Source organism: Sturnus vulgaris, chromosome 3 (assembly GCF_052056855.1).
Source record: "Sturnus vulgaris isolate bStuVul1 chromosome 3, bStuVul1.hap1, whole genome shotgun sequence".
Taxonomy (NCBI): Eukaryota; Metazoa; Chordata; class Aves; order Passeriformes; family Sturnidae; genus Sturnus; species Sturnus vulgaris.
The window spans coordinates 26,665,955-26,682,877 of record NC_142245.1 but is presented as its reverse complement, the minus strand read 5'-3'; the positions used below and the strand labels follow the sequence as shown (position 1 = coordinate 26,682,877).

General features: G+C 39.4%; 1 protein-coding gene across 1 annotated transcript; it reads left to right on the top strand.

The window, feature by feature from the left end:
- The first annotated feature begins 1,011 nt into the window (after positions 1–1,011).
- Positions 1,012–15,993, top strand: ABCG5 (ATP binding cassette subfamily G member 5). Its single transcript, XM_014883167.2, has 12 exons — positions 1,012–1,134; positions 1,581–1,717; positions 1,927–2,025; positions 3,014–3,146; positions 4,489–4,628; positions 5,866–5,995; positions 8,125–8,338; positions 8,584–8,789; positions 9,600–9,738; positions 12,633–12,818; positions 14,472–14,584; positions 15,685–15,993. Exons 1-12 carry the CDS (start codon positions 1,113–1,115, stop codon positions 15,879–15,881), a joined length of 1,716 nt encoding a protein of 571 aa, XP_014738653.2. The 5' UTR covers positions 1,012–1,112; the 3' UTR covers positions 15,882–15,993.
- The last annotated feature ends 930 nt before the right edge of the window (positions 15,994–16,923 follow it).

The following is a 16,923-nucleotide window of genomic DNA, read 5'->3' as shown; positions in this document are numbered from 1 at the left end:
ACGGAGGAATGGTGGCGGCGGCAGTGGCAGTGGCAGTGGCAGTGGCAGTGGCAGTGGCAGTGGCAGGCACCCGGCCGGCAGCCTGAGGGACGCAGGGAGGCTGCGGAGCTCCGGCAACCGAGGATGTCGGGCAGAGCGTCTCCCACCCTGGAGAAGAACGGCAGCATCGGGCACGCATGCGACGGGAAGGCTGTGGGGCAGCTCCCCGGCAGCATCAGCGTGCAGGGCGTCTCCTACACCATCAGGTAGGGCTGGGAGGGCTGTGTGGAGGGTCCCTGCTCCGGCGCCGGGGGCTGGGCTGTGGGCCGGGGGCTGGGGGCTCGGCCGCGGCCCAGCATGGCCATGGTGCCCGGCCCCCTCATGGTCCCATGGCCCCTCATAGTGCCGGGTCCCTTCATGGTGCTGGGCCCCCTCGTGATGCCATGGCCCCTCATGGTTCTGGGCCCCCTCGTGATGCCATGGCCCCTCATGGTTCTGGGCCCCCTCATGGTGCCGGGCCCCCTCATGGTTCTGGGCCCCCTCATGGTGCCGGGCCCCCTCATGGGCCAGGCCCCCTCATGGCACTGGGTCCTGCATCTTCAGGGCAGAGCTCTCCAGAGCCTCTCCACATCTCCTTCCCTGAAGGACATGCTTTAGAGGAGGTTTCCAAACGTTGTGCACTGCTGCCTTTCTTGCTGCTGCCAGAGGGATAACACGAGGCCCTAAGGAAAGGCACAGGTGAATTAATGTTGGTAAACATCATCAGCAAATAAAGCCACAGTTCACGTTTGCCCCATTTGGTTGTGGTCCGAAAACCTCTTAGCAATCATTCTGAAAAGTCAGACCTCGTCCAGGTAATGCCAAAGTTGAAGCCTTATGGAGGGGAAAAGGGGGAAAATATTTTTATATTTCCATATTTTAAAATACCTGCAGCTCCCATCCCACATGCAAGTAGCTATGAACCATTCACTTGCTTTATGCAAAATTTTTACATATTCTCTCTCTAATTTTTTATTAATGTTTATTTTCCAAGAGAGCGTGTTGGCCCATGGTGGAACTTTTCTTTATATTGTAAAAAATGGACCCGGCAAATACTTAAGGATGTTTCATTTCACATAGAAAGTGGCCAGATTATGGGGATTTTAGGAAATTCTGGTAAGTTGTTCCAGTACTTTAAAAGAAATAAGATCACAGTTAATACTAGTGATTTCTACAGTGACATGAATGTGACTGAGGTCTGTGTTTTAAATAATAAAAGTGTGGCTGATTTTAACTTCTGCTTTGTAAAACTGGTGCTTGGTTTTCAGACCTCAGTCTTCTGTCATCTAACTAACAATTACAACTTCAATAACAGACAAGGTTAGTTCAAAACTCAAATGTTTCACTGCAAAGTGTGAATTCTTTATGAATTAAATGCTAATTTGCATTCTAGTTTTCCCGTTTACTTTCTCTTAATTAGCTGCATTTTCAGGGCCTATTATTTTAAGTTTTTTGAGGAAAAATCCAAATTTGTACTTTTCATGTGTGTCCGTAAGTCAGACTACTACTCTTGGAATCATAAAATTCATCTCAGCACATGATTAAATTTTGTTGTTTGAAAGGATCTGGGAAAACAACACTTCTGGATGCAATATCAGGAAGACTGGGATATAAAGACAACTTCTTTGGTGAAGTGTATCTGAATGGCCATCAGCTGAAGAGGGAACAGTTCAGAGATTGCTTCTCTTATGTGCCACAGGTTGATTTCTACATTTATTTTTTGAGTACTGTGCTTCCTTTTGTGTAGTTGTTAGTGTAATGGAGTAGTGTAATGTGAGTGTGATTTTGCTAGTATATTTGGAACAAATCAGTTCATAAGCTGTATGAGTGATTAAGCTTGCATGAAGAGGGACAGAATTTTAATTACTACAGCACTAATTGCTTCTTCCTCTTCACTTTTTTTTTCAGAGTGACACTTTGTTAAGCTTTCTCACCATACGGGAGTCTTTGACCTACACAGCTTTACTAACTCTTAAGAATTCCTCCAACAGCTCCATCAAAAAGAAGGTCAGTATTTTACAGTCTTCCAACAGAAAGTCATACAGGATGTCATGAAATGCTTTCACCAGCAGCACTTTCCATCCATGGCTGTGTTTTATGTTTATGAGGTTTTGTAATCCTCATTCTGCACATGGGGAGAGATCCCCCTGCTGAGGGACAGGAGTAGGACACAAGCTCTCTGGTGGTCCCAAGTCTTCAAGGGGCTTGTGCTGGTGCCCCAGGACATCACGATTCTGCTGGGACAAAGCCCTCCCACCCAAAGCTGAAGCAGTTACTACTGCAGGAGATGCTCGTCCTGGTATTGAGACCAGTTCCCCTTCCCCAGAGGGGAGCCTCGGTTCTCTGGGGTATTTGGGGCCATGTGTGCTGGCAAGTCTCATGGACAACACAACTGATTTTGGCACCACTCTGTCTCCTGTAGGACATCTCTCACTAAACACAACAGCTCAAAAAAGCACTGGTCTGCCAAGCCCCTTACAAGCTGCTTTCTTGATAAAATCAGTGTGTTTCAGATTTATCTAAAGGGCTCTTTTTTAATTCTGTTGAAAGTAAAATTGGATATTCCTGACCAGAGGGTCTTGCTTTCTGTCTTCTCTCTTCCCCAGTCTTCCACTCAGTACTTTATACTTCCCCAGAGTTGAAGTGTCTTCCTGCTCCCTGATTTTGGAAGCCAGAGCAGCATATTATGCATACTCCATACCTTAACTTCTAGTCCTACCTCTGAACTCTTCATCTCTTAATGTCAAGTGAAGCTGAAATTTTCTCATTTCAGAATACATTGAAATAAAAATTTTAAAATAATGAGTTAAATAATGTATTAAAAATAATCAAATAGAAATTAGGTCAGATACTGTCCAACTAGTATGGATGCAAGCAGGATACTGGTAAAGCTTTAACTTAAAATTGCATCCTATTTTTGGCTGTTTTTTACCATTGCACACAGGTGTCTGAGTTGGACTGTGTTTAGTCTTTTGAAATTGTAATTATTTTTCAGGTAGATGCAGTTATGGCTGAGCTGAGTCTCAGCCACATTGCTGACAAAGTAATTGGAAGCCGGAATGTTGCAGGAATTTCTGGGGGTGAGAGGCGTCGGGTATCAGTTGCAGCCCAGCTTTTGCAAGATCCCAGTAAGTACCACTGCATGGATTCTCAAAATAAAACAAGGTTGTGTCACTTCGTGCTCCTACCACAGGCTTCCATAAACCACTTTAAAATACAAAAGCATTTGCATTCTTTAATTCAGCAGAAGCCAGTCTGGTGACAACAGAAAAGAATAAGCAATAACTGAGGTCTGACATTGATCTGTTAGTTGATCTTGGAAAGAAATTAAAAAATCTTAGGGACTGAACATAGGTTTAGATTTGGATTTATCAACTTTAAGTCTTTCTGTGTTCACTCTTCCTAAATGTTGGTTGTGGCCTATTAATTTATCATTTTTGAGTACATTAGAGCCATACATGTGCAAGCAGTAAGCCTTGCAGTGGAGTAGCTGCCCTTGATCTGCGTATGTGTGACAGCCATATGTGTTCCAGAGCCAAAAAAATTCCAATGAAAGGAAATCAAAGCTGAGTAACTATGGAAGGATTATCCATGGGAAAAATCTTGTCAGTTTTGAGAGAGCTTCTTGAAGGTGCCAGAATCTCACAGAGTGAATGTACAGCACGTATTTATTGGATGCTGGGGTCCTTGTAGCCATGTGGGTGTGCTACAACTGCATATTAGGCAGGAAGGAGTTTAAGTAGCACAGTGAAGTACATCCCTGCTGCTGGTGGCTCCTGGGGTGTAGTTGCTGCTCAGGACCTCACTAAACTCTATAGTAAACACTGTAGTAGTTCTGTGTAGATAAACCTGTGGTGAAAACTCTCCTCCCCTCGTACCCTGATCAAGGTAGGACTGCCTTTGTCTGTGCAATGTCTCATCTTTATAAAAATAATAGATTTGATTATAAGTGTTTCCCTTTCATGTGCAATAAAATAATGAAGAAAAGGCAGTAACATCTGGTTCAATCTATGGAATTGCATCTGCTGTATTTTAACAATTCTTGGTTTGTTCATAATGAATTCTGTGTGTATATATAAATTTTAATTCAGAATATATAACTCCTAGCTAATTTTGTCGCTTATATTTACAATTTTGTACATGCTGAAATTTATCATTATTGTTCTTAGAAGCAGATGTATGCATCAAAACTATTTTGGTAATTTTCAGATTTCACATGAATTTAGAAAAAGAAGTATTATTCTTTGAAGTATTTTCAACGTCCTGATTCCTAGTCATTGCACCTGAACCACTGAAACTAACTAAAACTGAAAGATCATGTCATGGCAATGCATATACTCTGTTTTATGTGTGGAACTTCACCTGTAAAATAATTTCCCTGTTATTTGCTGAATTAGCTTTAAGGGCAGAAGCTATGCCATTTGCTCCTTATTTATCTGAATTTTAAAGCTATTCCTTGTTGTTTGACAGAGGTCATGCTACTTGATGAACCAACAACTGGGCTGGACTGCCTGACTGCAAACCAGCTTGTCTTGCTTCTCTCAGAGCTTGCACACAGAGACAGGATTGTGATTCTTACAATCCATCAGCCTCGCTCAGAGCTTTTCAAGGTAGATGATACCTACTCACTCTTGGCTTTTCCACCAGACCTTTTAGTACTTAGGTTCTTTTCAGGATGGAAGTACAGGATCCAGTATAGCTGCCTCTTTTCCCTTCCTGTGCATAATTAGAGGCTTCTCTTGAATTTTGCACCTCTGGGCTTATGCCAGTCACTTTGGGACACACATTGCCCTGTGAAAATAGTCAGGACTCTGGCTGTGTGCCTAACACTTGTGTTATGCAGCTACCCAAACCAAAACCACTGGGAGAAGCCATGGCAAGGCATATGGGTACACCTTGGTCAAGTGGGGGCCTTGCAGGGTTTGTTTGTGTTGGGGAGAGCATTTCTCCCTTCCCATTACTGTTTCTCACTTTGCTTTTATGCACATGAATGCCACATAAATGCAAAATTCCTCTTCCCTGGGTGGCTGAATGGAGTGTAAATAGATCTGGAGCCAGAGGGGAGCAACAGTGCTTTTCTGGAATGAAAGCAGCCCTGGTGTCTTGAGAGCCTGGATTGATCATAGCTAATGGGAACCTTGCCCTGGCAAATGTTCACCTGAAGAGCAGTGCTATTAGAGTCCTCAAGCACTTCAGGATACTCTTGCCAACAATTTGGGGGTTTTACAGACTGGGGCTATTAAGCAGGAGGTCAGTCAGTGAATGAAGGTGCGTTACAAGTGAAGTCAAAAAGCCACATCTCTTTTGTGGATTACCTCTGTATGCTGTTGTCATTGACAGTTTTGAGAACCACTAGAGCTTAAAGGTGTGTCATTTTGCATAATCACCAATGAGAGGAGTGAAAGAAAAGACAAACTTCTTTAGAGAGAAATACAGTAAGGAAGTTTGAACATGTCAAAACTATTTTTCCCATCAAAGCATTTCTATTGCCAAGACAGTAGCTGTACTCAAGAATGAATGCACTCCTTCTCTGATTGCTGTGGTGCCCAGTGACAGGACCTGAGGAAATTGCCTGACGTGTGACAGGCGAGGTTTAGGCTGGATATTAGAAAAAGATTTTTCACACAGAGGGTGGTTGGGAACAGGCTGCCCAGGGAAGTGGCCACAACACCAAGTCTGATAGTTCAAGAAGCTTTTGGACAAAGTTCTCAGGCACATGGTGTGATTCTTGGAGTGTCTTATGCAGGGCCAGGAGTTGGACTCGATGATCCTGATAGAGTCCTTCCAAGTCAGCATGTTCTGTGATTCTTAATACATAATGCTAATATATTAATTTTCCCCCACCAGTTATTTGATAAAATAGCCATCATGAGCTTTGGAGAAATGGTTTTCTGTGGGAACCCTATGGAAATGATCACATTTTTTAGTGACTGTGGCTATTCTTGTCCTGAGCAATCAAATCCTTTTGACTTCTATGGTAAGTTTGTCTAAGTTGTTTTGGTAAAACAGTTTGTTTTCTTCCCCAAGTTAGTTTTTTCCAGAGATAGAAATATGTTTGAATTCTGCTCCAACTTTTAAATTATTTTCAGCTCAGAGAGAGGGCTGGCCCCATGTCATTCCTAATGACTCTATAATAAAAGAGCCATATTTGCAGAAACTGAATAAACTACAAATAAAAAACGAATCTCAACTTCATGAAACCTGTCCTATGGCTGTGCATTGGACGTTGGAAAATTAATTTGATTCCAAAACTGTGGAAAATCCCATGCTCTTACAGATTCTATGATGCCAAACAACTGAAAAGAGTTGTTGCATGGAGAGAAGGATGTAAAATAAATATGGGATGGCTTGAGGAATCAATTTCCAGGAATTCTTAGTTTGAGTTTTCTGAAAGTTTGGGTTTCTGAAAGTAGGGTGAACTACTGGAACAGAATGGATACTTCAGGAGATGATGATAACAAGCTGTTGGCATAAGCGGGAGAATATTGTTTTACCAATTCAGAATGGAAAAAAAGGGTCAGCAGGAGACTTTGGAAATGAGGCTTGGTTTTGCTGCAGGACATCCGTGTCCCTGATCTCTACAGGCACAAGTTTGAAGAGAATGTGGATGTGTTTGTTTGTGTATGGATATGCAGCCATGTATGTAACTCTATTTAAATCCAACATGTTAGGTTAATTTCTGGCAATGCTAGCTGAGCACTAACCAGGGAATTTGACCAATCCAAAAATCTGCATTCAGAGCAGGCACTGTTTTCCTATTGTCTACATGGCATTCTAAACTCAGTGAGAAGAGAGGATGGTTGTTGACATGAAGCTGGAATGGGATAAAGCTGAAAATACTGGTATGACAGTGAGGATAATTTTGCCTTCATAAATTTGAATAGTCTTGAAAAGCATAGATGATTTGAGATTTAGACCCACTTTTAAAAAAGCTTGGTAAAGAGAGTACTGCATTCTTCAAATGTCAACCTTTGAATGTGACAAGAAAGGGAAAAAATACAGATTAGAGCAAAGAATCATCAGAATATTTAGTCTTTTGAAAATTGGTAGTTTATATTTTTTTGTGTGATTTGATGTGAATGAAGGGACAGATTCTGATATCATTTACACCAGAAGCAGAGGAAAATAGATCCTGGATATTGATGTGGATTATATTATTGAACTGTCACATGTTTATAAAAAGTACTAATGCATGGTAGGCATTAGCTAGTTGGTCTAGTTAGTAGTCAGTGTTACAATTCTTTTAAAGCACACCCTGTTGCCATTCCAGCAAGTCACACTGGCCAAGTTTTAAAAATTGTTTCTGCGTTTGGGATGTTCATGTTTGTAAAAGTGAAGGGTTCATTTTGGAAATGTTTACCATTAAAGACAATTCTGCTGAATTCCAGCTTTTAGAACACCAGGGAACTTCATAAGCCTAATTCAGATCTTGAGGACAAATTACAAATCTTGGACAAGGCCTCCTTCTGTTGAATTTGTATTTGAAATTGAACAGAACATTGCAAAACTGAAATCTAAGGATGAGAGAAACCTTAGGAATAAATAACTGATGAAGTCATCTTACCAGATGTAGAAGAGTAATATAAAATTGGGTAAGAACAAATATTTCTGAGAACAACAATCCAGTTTTCAAAACCTTGGCTAATTCATTGCTGTTAGGGAAAAGGGAAATTCCTAAGGCGTTTTAGCACTATTACTGAATCTGTATGACTTGGAGAAATGGAACACGCATATTTCCTATCTGCCAGAGAAAGAATTGCAGGTGCCAGGAGTATGTTTAGGTGGACTAGTTAGAAAGGAATGTTACCTCTGTGAAGTAGTTACCTTTCCCGAGTTCCACAGTGCTCAGGCCTTGCATTTCCAGATCAAAGACCTGAACTGCAGGGTCCTACAGAGGCCACAAAACACAGATTTCTTGTGGCTACACAGTTAATTAATTCATGCTGCATGTAACAGAAGGGAGGAAGAATCCTTGAACACTTTCAATGGACGTTTTCATCTTTGCACATTTTAGAATAGAGACAAGAAGATGTTAGTTGCAAGGGAAAAAACGATATGAAGGTAAAGTGATGTGTATATAAAGTAAAAGCTTTGTAATTTTTACAGTGGATCTGACATCTGTGGACACCCGAAGCAAGGAACATGAACTCGAAACCTACAGTAGGGTTCAGGACTTTGTATCAGCCTACAGAAACTCAGAGATTTTTAGCAAAGCACTGGCAGCCATTGAAAAAACAAAGTGTGTGAAGGAGCTGCCACCAATACCATTCAAAAATAAAGACTCGCCCAGTGGCTTTTACCAAATCTTGATTCTTTTACGGTAAGGCTTCCCCCCCATTTTTAAAGCAATTATCTTCTGCAATAATCTTTCAGGTTTCCCCTCCATCATGCATAGATGCAGTTCCTTGTGTTTTGATCTCCCGTTGTACATGTCCCTTATCTTTTTAATATATTAGCTCTATGCTGACACTGTATATCTAAGATTTGTACAAAGCTTAATACCCTACCAACATGTATTCATTTGTAGCTAACAAGACTTTTGTTGATGTTTTGTTTCATTATCAGGAGAACAACAAGAAACCTCTCCAGAGATAAGATAGGCATCATCATGCGTCTCCTCCAGAATCTGTTGTTTGGCTTGTTTATAGCCTTTTTCCTTCTTAGACTAAGGAATGACCTGACCCAGGGAGCCGTGCAGGACCGCGTGGGGCTTGTCTACCAGTGCGTGAGTGCCCCCCCCTACACAGGGATGCTCAATGCTGTGGCCCTGTGTGAGTTTCTGTCCTGTCTTACGTGCAGCAGCAGGTGTTGCTGCCCCTCGGTCTTAAATAAGAAAAAGTATGCTTTAAAGATAGTAATTTAAAGGATCTTCACTGTTCTAGATAATGTTAGAGTTGATACAGAAGCACAACATTCAATGGAATTTAAGGGAATATGCCCTGATCCTTGTCTTGCTTTTTTACAGCTGACCTGTCTATGAAGGCTTTATTCTAAACTATGCAAGAGATTTGCCTGTGTGTGGCATTTTACAGGCAAGACAAAGTCTAGGTCTCGTTAATATCTAAGTGAGCTCAAAATCAGACATGTGGAAAAGATAGAAATACAAAACAGTTTGACAGCAATTAAGCATTATTGGATTTATGAGTATTATGTGATGATTACAGTTTTTTAAAGGATTTTTCTCTTACAGGTGAAAGCAACAGTAGTTTCCATTTACAGCCCTAAAAACTGTTTTGCTCATGTAGGGAGCATACACTGCTGTCATCAGCTTGAAATCAGAGCACCTCCATAAACTAGCCAGTGACAGAAGTTTTCCCATGTCTTTAATTTGTATAGGCAAAAAGAGAAGGCTGTCCTGCATGCTGATAATTTAGGCCTCTTTCATTAAACTTACTAATGTTTGCAATCTGCAGGGAGCACGCTTTGCATTTGTAGTGGGGGAAAAAGTGATTGGAGTGGTTTAGGCAGAGTGTTTGTGATATATTCTCAAAGTTGTCTCTGTGCTTCAGATCATTCTGCTAACAAGTCTTGCTCTCTCTGTTTAATCGTAATTTACTTTATTTCTTATGTATCTAATTCAGTCCCACCTCTACGTGCTATCAGTGACCAAGAAAGTAAAGATGGCTTGTATAAGAAATGGCAAATGCTTGTGGCTTACATAGTCCATTTCCTGCCCTTCAGTGTCATCAGTGTGGCCATTTTCAGCACCTTCATATACTGGTAAGCATTTAGACCATCTGTTGGATTGTCATTTTCTTTTTGTTACCAGTGTCAGATAAGATGTCAGCAAAGGGCCTCCTGGCATGGCTTCCTGCTGTTGTCTCTCAAAATGATTACACAGCAAGCATCAGGAAAGATGACACAAATTTAGCCCTTCTCTTTCAGGCAGAACTGAAAACACTTCTCCAGTAAGTAAATTACCAGTTCTCTAGGTAACTTGGAAAGATTTAATGGACTTGGGACAGTTATCATCCTTGTGTCATATTGAAAGCAGGAAGTGTCATTTTACATTGCATTTAGAAAGACAGGAAATTTTTAAAAAACAAAAAAACCCCAAAGTGAGGAAGTCACCTGTAGGTACATGACAGTAACAAAACTTTTATTTCCTGGGACATTGGGGTTTAACTACAGCATATGGAAGTGATGAAATCTGGATCCCTTTCTTACACCCTCCAAAGAAAAGCACAAATTTCTGTCCTTCAGTCTTTTTCTTTAATAATATTGAGAGATGTCTAGTGTACCAAAGTTAATTTTAGTTTTCCTGGGACAGTTGCAGTCAATTGGCAGTCTGTAGTACAAACGTGTACAAGTGATGAGCAGGCTTGGTTTGTGTCGTGGTTGCAAGTTCTCTGATAAGCTGTTCAAAATTGGTAAGTGGATACATCTTCCTAAAAGAGCTAAAGTGCAGGAGCCATTCTGCTGTAGCTATGCATGTTAGTGCTCTTACTTTCCAGTAAGATGGATGGAAAATGGATAAAGTAGGACTACACAAAATTGCTTGGACTTCTGAATTAGAATCTCTGCCCAGGCAATTTTGTAGTAACATTTTTCCCCTATCTGGAAAAACTCAGAAAAGGATAACTATTTTCTTCTTCCATCAGGTCTATAGTAGGCAGTGAGGGGCAGTGCTCATCATTTACTTAATTCTTTCCACTTGAAATCTCAGTGAAATGAGAAGATCCCTGAGAAGATTTCTGCTCTTCCAGGTGTGAGGAGTTGCATGCATGCGCAGGTTTTTTTTGTAGTTTGGTGTTGATATGAAAAGTAGCCACCTTTGTCCCTTAGCTACTTGGGCTTTTATTTCTGCAAGCTGTCAGTGCTGCCTACTTCAGGCAGGGCTCCCTGAGAAGCCTTTTTTTCACAGACAGACAGAAATTACTCTTCCACCAAGTGCTGTGCTGATCTTCTGTTTGTGACTGGTGCTGAGGAAGCAGCCATTTGGAAAGCAGCCTCCTAGGCTCAATGACACGCTCAATTCCGTAACAAACAGGGAATCCACGTGAGCAGAGACTTTGCCCCTGTGCTTTCGTTGGCTCAAACACAATCAACAATAAATAGTGAGTCTCCAGTTAATGGATAATATTTACAGGTATTATCTTTCCAATATTGCAGTTGTTTGGAAGCCTCTAGGGATGTGTCAAAGTGATTTCACAATGCTCTTAGACCTCTTAGGGCAAGCAGTTTCTGGATGAAATTTTGGCAGTTGTTATGCAGGACTGAACTTTGCTGGATGGACTAATTTTTTGAGAGGCTTTGACAACCTCTGGCATGTGTGCTTACAAGCTGTTTCTCATAGAGTTTGTAGGGTCAGACAGTTGGGTCGGGCAGACCCGAACTCTGACCTGATCAGAGATACAAGGCAGATCTGGCCAAGCTCAAAGAGAGCCTCTTTGCAATCAAGTAAATGTCCTGTCTATGCAGATTTTCGTAGCTGAATATACCTCTGGGAAATCTTCTGACAGTTCACATCATGTTGTTATTGTATTGCTGTAATATTCTCTCTTTGGGCTGTTTTTCTTGTTAAGGCCTTCTTCTGTTTTATTCATACCCCAGATTTACTAGCTTGTGTCTCCATATCTCTGTGTTAAGTATTAGAGCAGCTCAGAGGTGATAGTTTTCTGCTAGGACTTTGGAGAGCTGTTTCTTCTGCACCAATCTGTACTTAAAAGTTGTTAAATACTTGCTAGCTCGCTGAGTGTTTAATACTGGAAGAGTCAATGTTCATCCATCTATTTATTAATTATTCCGATGTTACAAAAAACGCTACCGGAAAGCCTGTGAGAAAATTTCTACTTCAAGATCATATTCGAACATGGTGGATTAAAAAAAAAAGACATAGGGTCTTGCACTGAGCAACAAATAAAAGAAAATTAAATGTTGAATTGCTGCTTGTTAGCTAAGCAAAGCATTCACTGTGCACCTAGTGTGAGGCAATTTTGGTATGAGGTATTTTGGAAAAAGAGTAATGTGTTAAAAGAGTAATGTAATAAAAGATTTTGTCATCTGTCACATACACTGTAAGGCTGAATTAAGTTTGTCAAGCAATTGCTGGCTTTTCTTAACTTTTTCATCTTGAGTACAGATTGAGAGAACTTTTTCCCTTGAGTTAGCTAGGGGAAAACTGAGAACAGCATGTCGCATTAAAGAATGCAGGAGTATGGGGGAAATTGCGTTGGTATGAATTATATGGGTGGTGAATTCAATTAGTTTTTCATTTAATTGAGTATATCCATACTTATGTTTGCTTGCACATTATCAGAAGTGCAAAATCCCACCTGTTAATTACCTGCATAAAGATGTTCTTTTAATATGTGACTTACATGATGACTCTCACTGCAAAGACTCTACAAGAAGAAGCAGATTAGTTAATTAATCAATTAATTAATTAGTAGATTAGTGGTGATTGTCTTGAAACAGCCTGGATTTCTACATGAATTACATCTTTGCATAACCCCCTTCAACCTAGATGGAGAAAACCTCATGTATGTGCACTTACATCATGACAGTAAATGGATGTCCTTTGTGTTAAGATTCCAAACAAAAGTAAAAGCCACTTTCCAAGTTTACTACCCAAACATTGTTTTTTAACTGTTCTTTTGCTTATCTTTGTACAGGACTACAGGATTGTATCCTGATGCTGCCAGATTTGGAATTTTCTTTGCTGTTGTCCTAGCGTCTCACATGATTGGTGAACTACTAACACTTGTTATACTTGGCGTGGTTCAAGACCCAAATATAGTCCAAAGTGGCGTGGTGCTACTTAATTCAGCTGGTGTGGTAGTGGGAACGGGACTAGTCAGGTAGGAAAAAAATCTTACTTTGTTACAGTGTTGCTGTTAAAATGATCTGACTGTGGAAGAGCTTCTAGGACAGTTGCAGAAAATTGCAGAAATCCAGTAATGCACAGGTAGCAATGGAAAAGTAAGAGCGGCTGTGCTCCTTCAGAGGCAGAACTACCTAATCTTGTTGGGTCTTGTACTAAACACAGAAAACAGATACTTAATAATATCTTTAGATATCAACAACGACATTGAGGATTTACTCCACTTTTTGCAAATACATTGAAGATAAAACTAAACAATTAATATAACCTTAATTCTTTTCTGATGCTGACATGATGTTGTAAAATGCTGTTCTCATTAAAGGAGCCTACCAAAAATCCCTCTTCCTACATCTTTTAGTTACTTCTGGAATTTATCAGACATTAAGCACTGGTAATGCTGGTATAAAAAAGCAGTTGCTCTCAACTATTTTACTAGTATTATTTTTATCCAGTTTAGCCAGGAAATTTTTCAGTTACTCTTTCTGCCCATACAGACTGAAATCTATAAAAATTATTAAGTAGTGTAGTAAATATGTGGGAAAATTGTGATCTACTTGCTCTATTAGTGTACAAATAAATGGGTTTGTGTTCTAATTGCATGAAGTTTGAACAGTTTTCCTCTTGTATTTGTCAACACTGAAATTACTGGTTTTTTTGAGGAACATACCAGCATAAATGTGTAATTGTTAAAAGCAGATTTCCTAGGATGTTGAGTAAGTAGTATATACTTACCTGAGACCCTCCCAATGAAAATGAAGTGAGCCTAACAACAGATGGTGTTGTCCTCAAGAAAACTATCTGAATCTTCACAAAGTTGATGATGCTTTGTCTCTTTAAAGTAGATCTCAGCTTATACTTATGATATAAAGCTAGTTTAATGTCTAATTATTTGGTCTCTGTCTAATTTCAGGAAGATGTGTGTTTATAGTGGCAAGACATTTATTCCTGCTACCAAAGTCTAATGCCTTAATGATAATTTGAAAGCATTAGAGTGGTTTCTAACCTTATTTTACAGCACAGACCTTGCTCAGTCATATTATGGATCTTTTTGATTCATCTTCATAAGCAACAAAGGACATTAAAAATAGCATTGGGACTTAGGTTGCTGGGGGTTTTTTTTCTGTTAATTTTTTTGTCGTTGAATTATAAGTCTTGAAGTGCTTTAGGTGCTGAAATTGCCCAGTCTTGTTGAATGTTTTTTCTCATTATTTTTGCTTCATTTTTGCTTTGTTATTATTGTGGCAATGAATTGCTATTCAGTCTTACTTGGTTTTGAAGATGGAGGGAGGGGTGGTTTCTTACTTTGAAAGCAACACATTTTGGCAAGTAAGGTTTATATTGGGTCTTGTCATTTTCAGTTTATCACTGCCATGTGAACAGCAAACAATCATAGAATTCTTTGTGACCATCCATAAACAAGTCAGGGCTGAATGTTGTGACACTGTACCAAAGTCAGCCTTCGTGGTTGTCTCATCACTTAGCTCTAAAATTAGACTTTATGTTTGAAAGAAACCCTACAGGTAGAGACAAGAACTGTTTCTGTCACAGGTTACAAACAATAAGGGCTTGTTTTAATTTGGGGGCTCTTAATATGTAGTAAAAGCCAGCTTAACTTCTCTGTTTCTTTAAGGACCATTGAAGATATGCCAACACCTTTCAAACTACTCAGTTTTCTTACGTTTCAAAAATACAGCAGTGAAGTCCTTGTAGTCAATGAATTTTATGGCTTAAACTTCACATGTGGTAAGTGTTCAAAAAAAGTCCATTATAAGTAATTTTAATGAGATGTTGATGCTTATTTTCCTTCTATGTACATGTATCCTGATAAAATAAAGCTAACTTCTGAGTTGCTAAAAAGAACTTACTAATTAGTAAAGACTATAACGCCACATCAGCAAGCAGAATTTGATTGTTTTGTTCCAACCATTTCTCATTCTTACAGTTCTTCCATCTTTCTTTTTCACCTGTTCTCTTACCCCCTCTTTGGAGGAATTTTGGAAGCTAAGTTTATGACAGGCTGGAAATTTTTTTGAGCAATGTTACACAAATAGAGAATCAAGAGAATTGCACAATCTAAGATCAAATATCACTGGAGGGAGTATTGAGAGGTAAAAACCAGCTGACCAGGTATCCTCTGATACTAGAGAGGCTTCAGTTCAAATGTGTTCCATGGTATTTATTGAGCAGTTTGGGTCTGTCAGGCTGTGCTTTGCTGGTTGTGAGCAAAATAACCTGCAAAACAAGACAATCAATCAGGGTGGCAGGGTTAGTAGCTAATACACATTAGTGGGGTAAAACTTATAGCTTTGGACCTACCCTAGGATATTTGGCATGTTGTAGCCAGGTGTCTGTGCTCCTCTCCAAGGCTACATATTTTTTATCTATTAATCTCTCTTTATTACAAGATCAACAACTGCTAAAAAACTAATCCATGACTCTGTTAGTACCAATGAACGCTTCATTTTAATGTGCCCTTCATACAGTCTCTATTTCTTGCATTTTGGAACCCTCAACACATATGAACACTGTAAGTCTACCACATGGGTCGACTTGCTTCTTGATGCCACTCCAGATAATGCGTCTGCAAAACCATTAATCTTTGTTTGGCATGAACAAAAGAGAGAGCTCCTAGTGCCTTTTGTTCTTCCTTTCAAAGAGTTGATTATGGATTAACCACAGAAGCATAGGGCTTGTCTGGTTTTATCCCACAGTGATGAGAATACTGCTGTGGGTTTGGTTCTTCATGGGAGTGATGTCAGGGAGTGGCATGAGCTAGAGACTGGAGCCTGAGTTTTACTTTCACTGATTTACCTGCTAAAGAAATTGTTTGTTTCTTTTGACAGGTGGAGCCAACAGTTCCACTGCAAATAATGCTGCGTGTGTTTTCTCCCAAGGCATCCGGTTCATTGAAAAAAACTATCCTGGGGCACTAGCCCGGTTCACAGTCGATTTCCTTGTACTGTATGCTTTTATACCAGTACTTGCCATTATTGCAATTCTAAGCTTTAAATTAAGAGAGAGAATTACTGACAGACAATGAAAAAGTAGCAATTCCAACAGTCTCTAATACTATACTTGTATCTACATTATGGTCGAAGACTTATATTGTTGGATTTTAGATTGAATTTAAGTGATTACACATAGAAAACATATTCATCTTCTCATGTTTGTTTTCATCTTGAAAAACCAACATTCTCTTAAGAGTGTGAATGAGTCCTGATATTGGTATTCTGCACACCTCTCCTGTGGCTGATTTCCAGATCAGCCATAATCAAACCATATTTTATGTTTTAAAGGGCTTTCTGATTTAATTCAGTCAGCTATTTCTGACAGTTTTTAACAACTAGCAACGGTGCTCCATCACCCCACTATTTTGTTTTTTAATTACTACTAATAAGCAGAGGGGTCCAACTGCTAGTAAATCTTATTTCTAGAATTGTATTTTCAGTCTTATGCCTTGTTTTGATACCATTTGAGGAATCTGTGGAAAGGAAACAAACCAAATGTGTGTAAAGACAGAATCAAGAAATCACTCTACTTTAATCTTATACACACTATACAACTGATGAGTACAGGATCCTGAAGCAGTATCAAAGTTACCCGACTTGTTTTTGCCTTGTAAATGATGGTAGATCAGTGAAGATAGGTTATTTATATAAATAACCTTGCTTTTCACTGTCAAGTTCTAATCTTGTTTTGGAAGCAGTTTATGAATGACAAGGAAAAAAATATGTTTGTTTAATAATGTTTTGGTTTTATTTAATAAAATGTCAATTTAACTAGGGAAAAAGTATAAAAGTTGTGTGTCAGAAGCAATGCCATTTTCATCTTCGGAAATTATTCTCATGGGCTTTTCAAAATTGAAAACATAATAGACATAGAATTCCTAAATTTTGTATCTTATTTTCTTGTTCTGTGAAGAAATTTTGCAGAGAGATAGATTTCTCCAAGGACGTAAGTATATTTTTATCTTAAATTTCTATAATTATGTAACTAGTTTTATATGATAGTTTTTAGATGAGGCAGTTCATAACAAGGAATTTTAAATCTAATCCTCAAGGTAATACAGTATTTTCACTTAA